The sequence below is a fragment of the Lynx rufus genome, unplaced genomic scaffold (assembly GCF_022079265.1).
Source record: "Lynx rufus isolate CCGP_SWC_20201006 ecotype Redwood Valley unplaced genomic scaffold, mLynRuf1.p SCAF_11, whole genome shotgun sequence".
Taxonomy (NCBI): Eukaryota; Metazoa; Chordata; class Mammalia; order Carnivora; family Felidae; genus Lynx; species Lynx rufus.
The window spans coordinates 41,817,609-41,832,257 of NW_025814825.1; the positions used below are offsets into that span (position 1 = coordinate 41,817,609).

At 51.6% G+C, this 14,649-nt stretch overlaps 1 protein-coding gene across 3 annotated transcripts; it reads left to right on the plus strand.

The window, feature by feature from the left end:
* On the plus strand, positions 1-14,649 carry PPRC1 (PPARG related coactivator 1). 3 transcript variants are annotated; one of them, XM_047073346.1, is made up of 14 exons: positions 1-167; positions 3,907-4,095; positions 4,640-4,786; positions 4,907-5,008; positions 5,123-8,024; positions 8,348-8,401; positions 9,234-9,291; positions 10,068-10,138; positions 11,089-11,818; positions 13,015-13,161; positions 13,277-13,343; positions 13,462-13,583; positions 13,832-13,983; positions 14,270-14,649. In XM_047073346.1, exons 1-14 carry the CDS (start codon positions 15-17, stop codon positions 14,371-14,373), a joined length of 4,998 nt encoding a protein of 1,665 aa, XP_046929302.1. In that variant the 5' UTR covers positions 1-14; the 3' UTR covers positions 14,374-14,649. The 3 variants fall into 3 exon arrangements, with proteins under 3 accessions (XP_046929302.1, XP_046929303.1, XP_046929304.1); XM_047073347.1 differs by having other exon boundaries at positions 4,907-4,999; XM_047073348.1 differs by having other exon boundaries at positions 1-149.

Consider the following 14,649-nt stretch of genomic DNA (forward strand, 5'->3'; position numbering starts at 1 on the left):
GTTCAGGGGCCAAGATGGCGGCGCGCCGGGGACGGAGAGACGGAGTCGCGCCGTCACCAAGTGGGGGCCCCGGGCCCGACCCCGGGGGTGGAGTGCGCGGCAGCAGTTGGGGGAGTCGAAGCCAAGCGCCGTATGGGACTGTGGGCGCTGTGAGTGGTGGGGAGCAGGTGAGAGGCTGGCTGGCGGCCCGCGGCTGGCAGCAAAGCAGCGTGTGCCGGGCGATGACACGTGGACGCCACAGGAAAGGGAGGAAGCGCTCGGGAGGCTATGCGGGTGGCTGCGGAAGACAGGTTGGGCTGAATGGACCTGGGCTGTTTGCTGGAGGGATGCAGGCAGAGGCGGGGTCCCCATGGCCATTCCTCCGGAATGCTGGAGGGGCATAGTCGGGTGTTGGAAACGGCCCGTGGTGGGGAGTCAGGGATTCGGACTTGGAATCGTGGACTAAGACCTTCCTCTAAGGATGCCGAGTGGGGGTGCCCCTAGCACCGCGCCGCAATGCCTTTTCGGAGCCACGTGGGATGGCGGGGGGAGCAATTTTCCCGGGAGAACTTGTCGGCTTCCCCTCCCCCTCTAGGCGGCCCTGGCACCCACGTGGGTTGGGCTTCTGGTGGGGGGGTGGCCCTCGGGTCCACGTGGGGGCGGGGAGGGGATGTCCACGTGGCTCCCGCTCCAGGCTGCCCGGCATCTCGTATCGGCGTTGGAGCCGCACTGCTGGGAACTGGGTGTGTCTCAGCCCGTCCCGCCATCTCCGGCGGGGCTGGGGGGGCCCCTGGCTGGGAAGGAAGGTAGGGGCTGCTAGAGTAAACTTTGCTCAGAGCCTTGGAGGAGTTTTTTTTCTCGTGCATTGGTCCACGGCGCCTCTCGACAGGGGATGGTGAAGGACTCTCCAGATGTGCGGGGAGTCAGTTCCCTGTGGATGTTAGAGTGTGTTGGGCAGTGTAGAAGGCTGAGGTTGAAGGGCTGTGAAGTAAGCTTGTGGCGGCTTCTGTCTGACCGGCTTGTGGTGGGTTGTGAGTCATGGACACTGGCGTTTTGGTTGCTTTCGGACCTGCTTCATTCCTGATACAAGGGGCATGGGGAGTGTCAACATATACATGGGATAAGCCTAAGTAAGGTAAAGAGAATCCTTTCTCCTTCCCCCACTTTTTCCTCCAGCGTCTCTTTTGAGGCGGCGGCTAAGGCCTGCTTCTTTTATTGACACACAAAAAATTGAGGTGGTCTGTATTTAAGGCTCTTTGGAATTTTGCTGGGGATGGGGAAAAGTTAGAGGCCGTTTGAGAGCTATTCACCACTAGTTGAACATTTATTGGACAAAGGTGGTTTCTTTCTGTCAGATTCTATTGGCTTGGCCTTCAGTTCTCCATACTGAGAAAGTGTTATCACACTCCTCTGCAGAGGGCTTCTTAAAAGTTGCCAGTGGGCTGGACTCAGTCTGAAAGGTTATTATCTCTCTTAAGCAATTAAGTGGAGTCCTTGAAAGCTTTTGGGTTTTTTTGTTTTGGTTTTAGGTGGGAATTGGGCCGCAGGCTACCAGGTAATGTCAGTTCCAGCCAACCAGTTCGGGCCCATGATTCTGGGGACGTAGCTTGGGAGCTGCCCACCTTTTGGAGGAGAGGCAGGAAGGATCCACGATCCAGCTGTAGTCCAAATTAGATGGTTATTGGTGGTTGGAGATGGTCTCATGGAGAGATTATGTATATCTCTTCCCTTACGTCCTCCCCCCAAAAGATGGGCATGTGAAAGCTAGTCAACCAACTATTTATTGAGATACTGTATTCAGACACAAGGGATGCTGTGGTAAAACCACACATGGCCCGTGTTCTCCAGTATCATCCAGTTTTATCGTGATAGGCAATAAATAAATGATAAGTGGCACAAAAGGAAAAGTGCAGCATATTTGGGATTATATAACCAGCAGTAGTAATCTATATTGTGAAGTCTGGGAAGGGATATTTTAAGTTGAGGTGAGGGAGGGAAGTTTTCATCAGAGGAAATAGTATGGAAAGGCCTTGAAGTGGGAGGCTTCAATATGGCTTATTAAAGAAACAGAAACCTGTATGGCTGATGCATAGAGAGAGAGGCACAGTAGTAAGAGAGGACATACTGGAGAAGAGCCTAGTAGGGAAGATCAGGACCCCTGTAAGACATATTAAGGAGTTTAAACCTAATGCTAAGAGCAGTAAGCTGCTATTGGAAGGGTTTAGGAAGAGTCTCAAAGTAATCAGATGTGTATTCTTAATAACTTGTAGTTGTTTTTGAACCCTGTAGGGACAAGACTGGATGTGAGAAAGCCAGATGGGTTTCTCTGCTAGATGATCTTGGTATCTGGGAGCTGTGCTGTGTGAGGATTGAGGGATAGGTGCTGTCAGGTGAAGAGAGGGGTGTCTCTGACTAGGGCTCTAGTACCTGCCTGATGGAGGTGGTGAGTGGTTCCCAGAGCTGGGCATTGTCTTAAAGATTCTGGCCTGGTGGCTGGGTCAGGTAGGTGGCAGGGCAAGTTGAGATGCAGTCTCCTTGCTCACCCAGGAGGAGTGTTTGCTGAGCCAGGTGCTATTCAGCTGTTGGTTGTAATTATAGGATTGTGAAGGTCTGGGAGGAGTTAGTGCCTAAAACCTGCCACCTTTCACTTCCTCTCTGGACTTGGTCTCCTAAAGTGTATCTAGCCTTTCCTCTCTGGGCATTTGAACTCCTCACCTTGGTTAGGGGGGTGGGTTTAGAGGGTATAGTCACACCTGTGTTTTTGTTTTTTGTTTTCTCTTGAAAGAGGTGCAGAGTTTCCCTTTGCTGAGTGGGGGAGGGAGGCTTGTATTTGTTTCTATTCAGTCTTTCCATCATCTGTTTCCTATAGTGGAGATACCCCTGGCTTTGGCCTCTGGCCTTGCCAGTCCCATTCCAGCTACTTCTGGCTCTGCCCACACCCACACTCTTGACAGGCCTGGGCGGGTGGCTCCCTGCCTGACAAGGCTGAAGATGTTGCTGGTTCCCAGGCAAGTAGTGGGGTGCGGCTTTTCCATGTACTGACTCAAGGAATCAAGCTTTCTCTTCTTATGCTCTCACGTGGTAGGAGTAGGGAGGAGACTTTTCCTTTGGGACTACCATTGAGAGGTTCAGTGGCACACTGTAGGGCCTTCAAAATAAAAGTGTGAATTAAGTGTGAATCACAGCTGTGTATAAGACATGGTGCTAGGCATCACGAATAATTAGGAAGTATAAGAACAGTTTAAACCCTTCCAAGATCAAAGAAGGATATAGGCTAGTATCGTACAAAGGATTATTTTGCCCCAAAGGAACTTAGAATTTAGTTTTAGTAATGATGCTAGGACTATCATGCGGTGGAGAGGGGACAAGATGTGATTGCCACTGGTACAGAAACCTGAATGAATTCAGGGGTGTGAGGAGAGATCAGCATGGATTGGGGAAGCCTGAGTTATCTTGAAGAAGGTAGGGTTTGAGCTAAGCAGAGAAGAGAGGCCTAGGCAGGATTTGGGAGAGGGAAGGTGGTTGGAGCTGAAATTGCCTGTTTGCTGACCACCACTCTTTTGGTGTACCCCTCAGACTGTTTGACTCTTCTGAAAAATCTTGTTCTTTCTGATGTTTTTACTCCCTGGTTTAGTGATCTTCAGTGGCTCCAACTGTTTCTGGATGGAGTCCAGACTTTTTTTTTTTTTTTTTTTTTTTTGCCCAGAAGATCCATGAACACTGCCATCCTGACTGGGGCTTTGTTTCGTGGGTTGTACTTCTCTCTGCCCAGCAAGTCCAGAGGTTTGGCTTTGTTGGGGCTCCTGCTGAGTCTGGGGCCATTGGTGGAAGCTTGGGCACCTGGTTTACAGAGCATATCATTCAGCTGCCCTAGGTGCCCCGTGCTCTGCAGACTTTACACCCTTCTGACTGTCCTGTTTGCCTCAGGTGCTGCTGCATGAAGAAGGGGACGATTCTGGTTTTGTCAGTCTGTCTCGGCTTGGCCCCTGTCTGAGGGACAAGGACCTGGAGATGGAGGAGCTGATACTGCAGGATGAGACACTGCTGGGGACCATGCAGAGCTACATGGATGCCTCCCTCATCTCACTCATTGAAGATTTTGGGAGCCTTGGGGAGGTGAGCTGGGACTGGGTTTGGAGGTCTTCAGGTGGGAGCTTTGCATTGGAGGCTATGGCCCGGTGGCTCTGCTTTCCCAGGATCTTGGCTCCTGGATACCCAAACTGAGTCCTTGAAGTGTGTTTCTCATTTCTCCAGGAGAATTGGGCTACAAGCTGCCAGATTATATCCCATGTGAACATGCCCTGGCAGGCTTGGACTGTAGTCCTGCATGGGCCCCCAACTTACATGTCCAGGGGGGTTCCCATCTGTGTTTTGAGTTCAATTCCAGCCTAGCCGAGGGTTGTCTGCTGAGCATCCCACATCTAGGGGTGGAAGGAATATGTGAAACATAAGCCTAAGTATCAATTCTGACAGGCCTCTGTTGGCATTAGAGGGGTGGGAGATGGTAATGAATGAGATTAGAGCCCATGCCTCCTGGCACTCTAGCAAATTGAGCTGAACTGAGCCTGAGAGGCTGATTCTCTTGGCTTGCAGTCATTCTGAGTGGCCAGTAGGCCATTAGGAATAATGGTAGGAACTTCCTTTTGTCTTTCTGGAGCAGAGCAGGTTATCTCTGGAGGACCAGAATGAAGTGTCACTGCTCACAGCTCTGACAGAGATCTTGGACAATGCAGATTCCGAGAACCTGTCTCCGTTTGACAGCATTCCTGACTCAGAACTGCTTGTGTCACCTCGGGAGGGCTCCTCTGTGAGTGTGGGACCAGGGGAAGAGGGTATGTGGTTGGTGCAAATGTTAGAACCATGACTGTGGGCCTACTTAAATAGTTGTGAAGCACAAACTCATCTCAGGTCTTTTTCTCCCTGTCAGCTGCACAAGCTGCTCACCCTCTCCCGGACACCTCCAGAACGTGACCTCATCACCCCAGTTGACCCACTGGGGCCCAGCACAGGCAGTAATAGAGTGAGTGGGGTAAGCCTGACCTAGGGAGCCTCGGAGACTCCCAGGAGGGAGAGGTATGTGGGGACAGGCCTGGAAAAATATATCCTTGGCGAAAACATCTGTAGCTTCTTTTCTCTTCTGCAGGTTGAGATGTCCCTCTCAGATCCCCCTTGGGACTTCTCCCCACCCTCCTTCTTAGAGACTTCCTTCCCTAAGCTTCCTAGCTGGAGACCCTCAAGATCAAGAGCCCGCTGGGGCCAATCCCCTCCTCCCCAGCAGCGTAGCGATGGGGAAGAAGAGGAGGAGGTGGCCAGCTTTAGTGGCCAGATGCTTGCTGGGGAGCTCGACAACTCTGTGAGCAGTATTCCAGACTTCCCTATGCACCTGGCCTGCCCGGAGGAGGAAGATAAAACAGCAGCAGCAGAGATGGCAGTGCAGGCAGCTGGCGACGAGAGCATCTCCTCCTTGAGTGAGCTGGTGCGGGCCATGCATCCATACTGCTTGCCCAACCTCACCCACCTGACATCACTCGAGGATGAGCTTCAGGAGCAGCCGGATGATTTGACACTGCCTGAGGATTGTGTGGTGCTAGAGATTGTGGGCCAGGCAGCCACAGCTGGCAATGACCTGGAGATCCCAGTTGTGGTACGGAAGATTCCTACTGGACCCCAGCCTGTGCTTCTGGATGACTCACTAGAGGCCAGTCCAGCTTTGAAGCTACTCATGCCTACACTAGAGTCAGAGACAGAGGCTGCTGTGCCCAAGGAAAACCTCTGCCCTCAGAAAGAGGGGTTGTCAGAGGAAAAGCTGGAGTCAGTCTGCTTGTTAGAGCCCAAGGAGGTCATGGAACCAATGATGCCCAAGGAGTCTCAGAACCCACCAGCCAACACAATGCTGAGTTCCCAGAGAGCTCGAAAGGGCAGGAGGAAGAAGAGCAAAGAGCAGCCAGCAGCCTGTACAGAAGGCTATGCCAGGAGGCTGAGGTCATCTTCTCGTGGGCAATCTACTGTGGCCACAGAGATAACTTCACAGGCAGGAAATTTGCCTCAGGAGGAACTTAAAAGAGAGGTCGCACCTCCCCGTAGTAGAGGGAAGCCCCGGGCTTGGGCTCGGGCCTGGGCAGCTGCCTTGGAGAAACCTAGCTCTGGGAACTTGGAGAGTAGTGCTGGACAAGCTAGTGCTGCTAAAGAAGATCCTCTAGACCTTTATTCCAACCTGGTAGACAGCATCCACGCTAACCCTGTTCCAACTCCTCTCTCACTGGTTGATTCTGCTCCAGCTGACCCCATGCCACTTGACTCTGTTGAAACTGATCCCACTGCAGTTAACCCTGTTCAAGCTGACCCCGTACCTGTTGATCCTGCATTGGTTGACTTTGCTTCAGCCAACTCAGAGCTGGTTGACCCTCTCCCAGCTGACCCAGTCCTGGCTGACTCAGCAGAAATTGACCCTACAGTGGTTGTTCCCATCTCAGATGACTTGCCACCAGGTGACCCTGTCCCAGCCGACTCAGCACCAGTTGACTCTCTTCCCAGTGACCTGGCTCCAGTTGATCCTGTGCTAGTTAAATCTAGGCCATCTGATCCCAGACGTGGTGCAGTGTCTTCAGTCCAGGGGAGTCCAGCTCCCCAGTTACTTCTGGAGTCAGAGTCCTTGGACCCCCTAAAGGCCATCATCCCCGAAGTCCGGGAGGTTGTGGGTCCTTTGAAGGTAGAAAGTAGTACCAGTGCCACAACCCAGGAAGCCAGACCTCGGCCTCTTAGCCTATCAGAGTACCGGCGACGAAGGCAGCAGCGCCAAGCAGATGCAGAAGAGAGGAGTCCCCAGCCCCCAGCTGGGAAGTGGCCTAGTCTCCCAGAGACCCCCACAGGGCTGGCAGACATCCCTTGTCTTGTCATCCCACCAGCCCCAGCCAAGAAGACAACTCTGCAGAGAAGCCCTGAGGTTCCTCCTGAGGCTTGCTTTGTGCCTATGGGTCCCAGCCCTGCTTCTCCTAGTCCTGAGCCACCTGCAAGCAAACCTGTGGCCTCAACTCCCACTGAACAGGTGCCATCCCAAGAGATGCCACTACCAGCAAGACCTCCACCTCCTACTGTGCAGTCCATGCCCTCCACAATGCCCACTGCTTTGCCTTTTCCCCCAGGTGGGCTAGGCATGACTCCCATGATGCCCCTTCCTACAGGTGGGCAAGGGATCCCCAGTCTGCCCCCACCTCCCTTGCAGCCTCCCAGTCTTCCAGTGTCTATGGGACCAGTGCCACCTGATCCCTATACTCATTATGCTCCTGTGCCACCCTGGCCTTGTTATCCCCCTGTGTCCCCTTCTGGCTATCCATGCCTCCCCCCGCCACCAACAGTGCCCCTAGTATCTGGTACTCCTGGCACCTATGCTGTGCCCCCCACTTGCAATGTGCCTTGGGTACCCCCTCCAGCCCCAGTCCCACCTTACAGCTCCAGCTGTGCCTATGGGCCCTTGGGATGGGGCCCAGGGCTGCAACACCCTCCATTCTGGCCTTCTATGCCACCACCTCCTTTGCCTCTGGCATCTGTTGGGAGAGCTGCTCTCCCACCCAAGGTGGAGCCCAGTGGCATCCCAGCTGGCCCTCCTGAAAGTGTACTTTCTGTGCCAATGGCTCCTCCTCTCAGTCTTGGGTCAACTGGCCAGGGAGCTTTGCAGATAGAGCCCACCAAGGTGGAGCCCACCAAGGTGGAAGTCAAGTCAGTGCCTGTGTCTCCTCATCTGAAACCTAAGGTGTCCTCCCCAATGCAAAGCCCCCAGATTAAGGCTCCACCGTGTTTGTCTGCTGAGAGTGTGGATGTTGAGGAGCCTCCATCAGAGAGGCTAAAGCCTGAGATCCAGGAGACAAGGCCCAGGGAGAAGCCCCCCTCTCCTGTTACCAAGGTTGTTCCTACACCCACGCCAAAGCAGAGCACTGTAACTAAGGTGCCTGCTGTCCACCCAGCCCGTCTAAGGAAACTCTCCTTCCTGCCTACCCCACGGACTCAAGGCCCTGAGGACGTGGTACAGGCTTTCATCAGTGAGATTGGTAAGTGCCACATGGTTTAGTTGATGTGAAAGGCATGGGGGTTGGATGGGGAGTGTCCTCCATAGAACACGATAAACCACTCTCATAGGGACTGGTCTTTGTCAGATTTGTTTGGAGGGTTCTTTGTTTTTTTGGAGGGTTCTTGAGAGACAGAGCTCTGGGTTTGTTTGATTTCTGCTTTGTGTTGCTGCCTTGGTTTGCTTAGTACAGTGGTTAGGGACAGCATCAAGGGAATTGATTTGGGAGATGACTTGGGAATTCCAGGACCTGGGCACTCAGTCGATAGGGGCTGGATTCCAATCCTGTGTTGTGTACTTCCACAGGAATTGAGGCATCGGACCTGTCCAGTCTGCTGGAGCAGTTTGAGAAATCTGAAGGTGAGGGCACCTAGGTAGCTATGCTGTAACCCCTTTTTATTGATGCTTTATTTGGGCCCAGCCCTGTAGTTGCTTAGGTGGAAGGAAGGGAACGGTGGAGGGGCGGTCTCAGTCCCAGAGAAGTATTTTCAATCTGATTGCAAGGGGAAGACCAGGTTCATGGACAATACAGTCTAAGCCAGGGACAGGTGGCAGTAAGCATGGCAAGAATTATAAAGAGTAGTTGGATGTGGAGGTCCTGGTGGGTTGGGTTGGTTGGGGACATTTTTCTAGAAAACTGGCTCTTGGGCTGGGCTCTGAAATACAGGATGCGTGTGTAGTGAATAAAGGCAGAAGTATAAGGATTGTATGTTTGGAAGACAGTGGATAGCTGAGCTTACTCAGTACAAAGCAAGGATCTAGGTGCTCTGGAGGATACTATGTCCTGTTTGTAAGGAGCTTATGGTCTAATAGGGGAGGAAAATTACATAAATGTCCCCTGAGTTAGTAACAAGTTATCTACAATACAAGGAAAAATGTAATATGGTATAAGTGTAGAACCAGAATAGACCAAGACTGGGAAGTTAGGTCATATAGAACCTTGAACGCTAGTCTTAGAAGTTTGGACTCTATCTCAGATTCATTGGGAAGTTAACAGATACTTCTGAGCAGAAACATGATTAAAAATAGTACCTGGGTACCTACTAGAAGAGAATGGATCTCTCTGGGGAGAGTCCAGTGAAATATGTACACAAAGTGGATTTTTCTTCTTTGGGTCTCAAAGCCAGCCCTTCTGTGCCTCCTCAATCTGGAACATCTGGTTGGCCTTTTAACTAATTTGGTTTCTTTGCAGCCAAAAAGGAGTGCCCTCCCCCGGCTCCTGCTGACAGCTTGGCTGTAGGAAACTCAGGGTGAGTATGGAGACATATGAGCGAGTTACCCTACAGCTGTTGGTCAGCAGCCGGCCGGTGCTTCAGGACCGTCAACTGGATGCCTCTGTTACAGGGCTTTTAGTCAGCTTTAGAGTCTTTCCCTGTTTCCCCCTCCCCTCCTCAGCTCATCACTACTGGGCACTGTCTTGGGTGGTAGGTAGGAGGGTGTGTACCATCCTCTGGCTGATTCCAGTCTGGGATTCCAGATGTCCTGGAGTTGCCTTTTGTCTTCTGGCAAATTGTGCCTTTGGGGATTTCTTTCCTTCCTTTTATCAAGTGTTAAGCTTGCTCAACACTAGTGATGATAAAAGATCAAGTGGGGTAAGATGTTGGTGGCTAGGGCTCTCCTGACTCCTTGGACGAAGTACCCTGGACCTCCTTGTTCCTCAGTCTTCCAGCACTGAGAGGCCTTTTTTCATTTTTCATGTTCATAGTACCCTATCCTGTTCTGCCAAGCATATTCCCATCCATGTTGATTTTGGGTTGGTTTGAGCTAGGCAGGCAAGTCTCCTGGCTTAAAGGAGGTGGGGGGTATTTAAGGTCATAGCCAGCCTGCCTCCTAGAATTGGACAGAGCTGAGCTGAGACCCAAACTACATTCAGTCAGTAAGATCGCATTTGTGCTGGAGGAGAATGATAGGGGCAGTTTGTGTATCCTATTCTTCTCTGCACACACCCCTCTCCTGTTGCTTTATGAGGAAAACATACAAGATGTTGAGGAGGCAATGAACCAGGCTTTCCCTTTTCCCCCGCCAGCAACGTTGACACTCCCCAGGAGAAGAGGCCCCTAGACCGGTTACAAGCCCCAGAACTGGCCAACGTGGCAGGTGGGTTCAGGGTGGGGAATTCTGCCTTTGATTAGTTTATGCAGCGAATGTTTGTAGTGTCTGCCCTGCACTGGGTGTGTGTAGTTGTTGGGAATACAGAGATCTGATCCTCATCCTTGAGATTCTCACAGTCCAGGGAGCAGATGTATAAACGAGCATGTTGAGTATCAGAGATCGTATGTTAAAGGAGCCTTTGTGGTTTATAGTGGGATCTGAAATGGGTCAGTCAGGGGAGGGTCATGTACAGTTGGTGTTATCCCTGAGGCAGAGGTTTGAGAAGATCACTAATACCAATTAGATTTAGGGGATGGGGCATTCTAGGGAGATGGAGCTGCTGGAGAACTGAAGAAATGAAACCAGCCTGGTATGTTTTGGGGAATTATGAGTTGTTTGGTTTGACTGGAGTGTAGTGGCTGATGAGGGTGGTGGGCAGAACTAAAGCAAGAGATAAAGCTGAAGTGTTAAGTAGGAAGTCAGATGAAGGGAACTTTGAATGCCGTGTTAAGCTGTTTGGACTTTATCTTTGCATTGAAGAAGCAATTGGTTATGGGGTGTTCCCTGTAGCAGGAATGTAGAAAACAGGTGGATGGGCATGAAGCCCCAGGCAGGAGATCATTGGAAGGTGATTACAGGAGTCCAGGCAGATGCAGCCCAGGCAGTGTAGGGGGAGGGCTGGGTCTAAGAATGGAGAGGTAGACCATATAGGAGCTGGTCACTAACTAGGTTTGGGCAGTGAGAGGCTGAGGGGTTCAGGAGGACGCTAGCTGTCTGGGTTTATATTGCTTGGTCCCCAAGATGGGGAACTTGGGGGAAGGAATAGTTGCAATAGTGGGAGAAGTTGGGCTGTTGACCTTTGGTGTACTTTGTGACATGAGGTGGGGGTCTCTGGAGCCCCTGGAAGTGTAGAATCGGATCTCATCCTGCTATCTCCATCCTCCCTCCCCTCACAGGGCTCACCCCACCAGCCACCCCTCCCCACCAATTATGGAAGCCCCTGGCTGCTGTTTCACTGCTGGCCAAAGCCAAATCTCCTAAGTCCACCGCCCAGGAGGGAACCCTGAAGCCTGAAGGAGTTACAGAGGCCAAACATCCAGCTGCAGCCTGCCTCCAAGAAGGGGTCCATGGCCCTAGTCCAGTCCATGTGGGCTCTGGGGACCATGACTATTGTGTCCGGAGCAGGACTCCCCCCAAAAAGACGCCTGCCTTAGTCATTCCAGAGGTGGGCTCCCGATGGAACGTCAAACGCCATCAGGACATCACCATCAAACCCGTCTTGTCCCTGGGCCTGGCCGCCCCCCTGCCCCCACGCACAGCTGCCTCCCAGGAGCCACTTGATCACAGGACTAGCAGTGAGCAGGCAGATGCCCCAGCAACTTGCCTTGCCCCATCCGCCTTGCTCTCCCCTGAGGCCTCACCTTGCCGGAATGACATGAACACTAGGACTCCCCCTGAGCCCTCAGCCAAGCAGCGGTCGGTGCGCTGTTACCGAAAAGCCTGCAGGTCGGCTAGCCCCCCAAGCCGGGGCTGGCAGGGCTGCCGTGGCCGCAGCAGCCGTTCTATCAGCTCTGGGTCCAACCGGACCAGCGAAGCATCTTCCTCCTCATCCTCATCGTCGTCTTCCTCATCCCGGTCCCGGTCCCGGTCCCGGTCCCTCTCCCCCCCACACAAGAGGTGGCGAAGGTGAGCTCTGATGGCCTGTTAGGTCCTCTTCATTTAGGAAGTCCATGGGCTCTCCTCTGGTTTACTTAGAAAGCTTTTGCACATTGAGCTTGATGCTTTCAGGCATTAAGGCTTCTACTTCTGTCCTTGGCTTTTGTCTTCTCCCCCTTTACTGGATTATTGAAGGAGGCAAGCTGTGAGAATTTAGCTTCTATACCCTGTTTGAGTTTGGGGATCACCGAGGTCTGCTGCTTCCTTGACCCCTGCCTTGGGGAGACCATTAGGCTTGCGTCTCGCCCGTATTTGATCCTTTACATACTTTATCAGTCCTCACTTCTGCTCTTTTCTTGTGGGATGTTGGAAGGTGGGATAAGTAGCTTGTTAATGGCAGCTCTTCTAATCATCTGTCCAGGAAAGAGTCTGGGCAGTTCCTTTGGTTGTCACTGTGGCCTCATACGTTTTCTGGCAATACCTTTTTCTCAGTTAAAGACCAAGATTTTCCTACTTAATCCATGAATAATTTTTTGTTTTTAAACCAGAATAATCTCTTTTAAAAAAAATTTTTTTTAATGTTTATTCATTTTCTGAGAGCCAAGACAGAGCACGAGTGGGGGAGGGGCAGAGAGAGGGAGACACAGAATCCAAAGCAGGTTCCAGGCTCTGAGCTGTCAGCACAGAGCCCAATGTGGCGCTCAGCCTCACTAACCGTGAGATCATGACCTGGCTGAAGTGGGACGCTTAACCGTCTGAGCCACCCAGGTGCCCCTGAGCCAGAATGACCTCTTAAGAAATGAGCTCTACTCCATGTCTAGCAAGTCACCTCCTTTTTACATCCTGGTCACAGTACTGCTATGAGACATGTTAGGGGAGCAGGAACCCAGAGACCCAGGCCTGGCATCCCCAGCTAGACCTAGGACCCAGCCCTTTATTCCCAAGTCTCCATTTATTTTTCTTTGACTTGTTAAACGTTTTTGTTGTTAATTGCATAGTTGAAAATAACTATGATCTGTGTGAGAACACTCTAAAACATTCCAAAAACACCTAAAATTCATGAGGGCTCAGTTTGGTCATCTGTGGAGTTCTTCTAGATCTCTTTTCCTCTGCTTTGCCTTTGGTCCTGAGCTTCCGGACAGGGAGGCAAGGTTGGGGCCAAGGTGAGGTAAGCAGAATATATCTGCACCACTCCCAGCATTCCTGCATGCCTCTTTATTCTCTAGATCCAGTTGCAGTTCTTCTGGACGTTCCCGAAGATGCTCTTCCTCGTCCTCCTCCTCATCTTCCTCATCTTCCTCATCTTCGTCATCCAGTTCCCGAAGCCGGTCCCGCTCCCCATCCCCCCGCCGGAGAAGTGACAGGAGGCGGAGGTGAGTGTGTGATCAGGGAGTCTGTGTATCTGGGATGCAAATCCCAAATTTGAGAGTTCTGAGACCTGAGTTGTCTAATGTCTGGAGGGCTGATGGCACCTTCTTTTCATGTCAGGTACAGCTCTTATCGTTCACATGACCATTACCAAAGGCAGAGAGTGCTGCAGAAGGAGCGTGCAATAGTGAGTAGAGGAATAGGTCCTGGGAGGATGGGGCTTGCCCCTGAGCCATGAGCTTGGAGAGCCTTCTGCAGCAGTGGCCTTGGCTCATGGAGTGTCAATTTTCCTTGTCTCAACATAGGAGGAGAGAAGAGTGGTCTTCATTGGGAAGATACCTGGCCGCATGACTCGGTCAGAATTGAAACAGAGGTTCTCTGTTTTTGGAGAGATTGAGGAGTGCACTATCCACTTCCGTGTCCAAGGGTAAGGTTGGACCTATAGGTCAGAATGTCCTTTCCACCCCATTTGTCTACCTTGATGCTGCTTTGTCTTTCCCCCTTCCTTCCTCTGGTGTGTTAGGCAATGTAGGATGACACCTTCACTCCTAGTCAGAGGGTTGGCCATTTGGGGAAGAAGAACTACCCGAGTCTCTCTCTACCCTGGGAAGTATCTCTTCTCCTTGGCAAGTGCCTAAATAGCCATCCCAGCCTCTGCCTCACCTTCCTCACCAGTGACAACTACGGCTTCGTCACTTACCGCTATGCTGAAGAGGCATTTGCAGCCATCGAGAGTGGCCACAAGCTAAGGCAGGCAGATGAGCAGCCCTTTGATCTCTGCTTTGGGGGCCGCAGGCAGTTCTGCAAGAGAAGCTATTCTGATCTTGGTGAGTGGAGGAGACCCCGAGGCTTTGGTATACTTCATATTGTCCCCAGAAGGGTTTCCAACCTTTTGAGAGTGGAGCTAGGTAGACTTGTCTCTATGTGACACACAAAGAACACAAAGGGGGTGGGATGAGAGGAGAAATGGGGGCTCTTTAGTCTTATTTACTTAAAACCAGGGTGATTGATGTTATTCCATCCATTATTGGGGTGGGAGGAGGCTGGCCATTTGAGGACCCTGTGATTGGGAAGTATTGTCAGAGACCTTGATGTCTGTCTCTATTTTTATAGACTCCAACCGGGAAGACTTTGACCCTGCTCCTGTAAAGAGCAAATTTGATTCTCTTGACTTTGACACATTGTTGAAACAGGCCCAGAAGAACCTCAGGAGGTAACCCTGGGCCCTTCTCCCCCTTCCCTCTTTCTTTGGAGGTGTCCAACCTCCTCCACCCTCCCCTCCCCCAATTTAGGGGAGAGAGCTGCTAGTGAGATGACTGTTTTATAAAGAAATGGAAAAAAGTGAAATAAAAAATGTGTTAAATCAGATTTTTGAAGGGTTATTTGTTTTTTTATAACAGGCATTGAAACAAGTTAACTTGGGGCTGAGGGGTTCCCCTGTGTTTGGAAGTTCTAAGGCACTATGCAGACCAATAAACACGAACTACAAACAA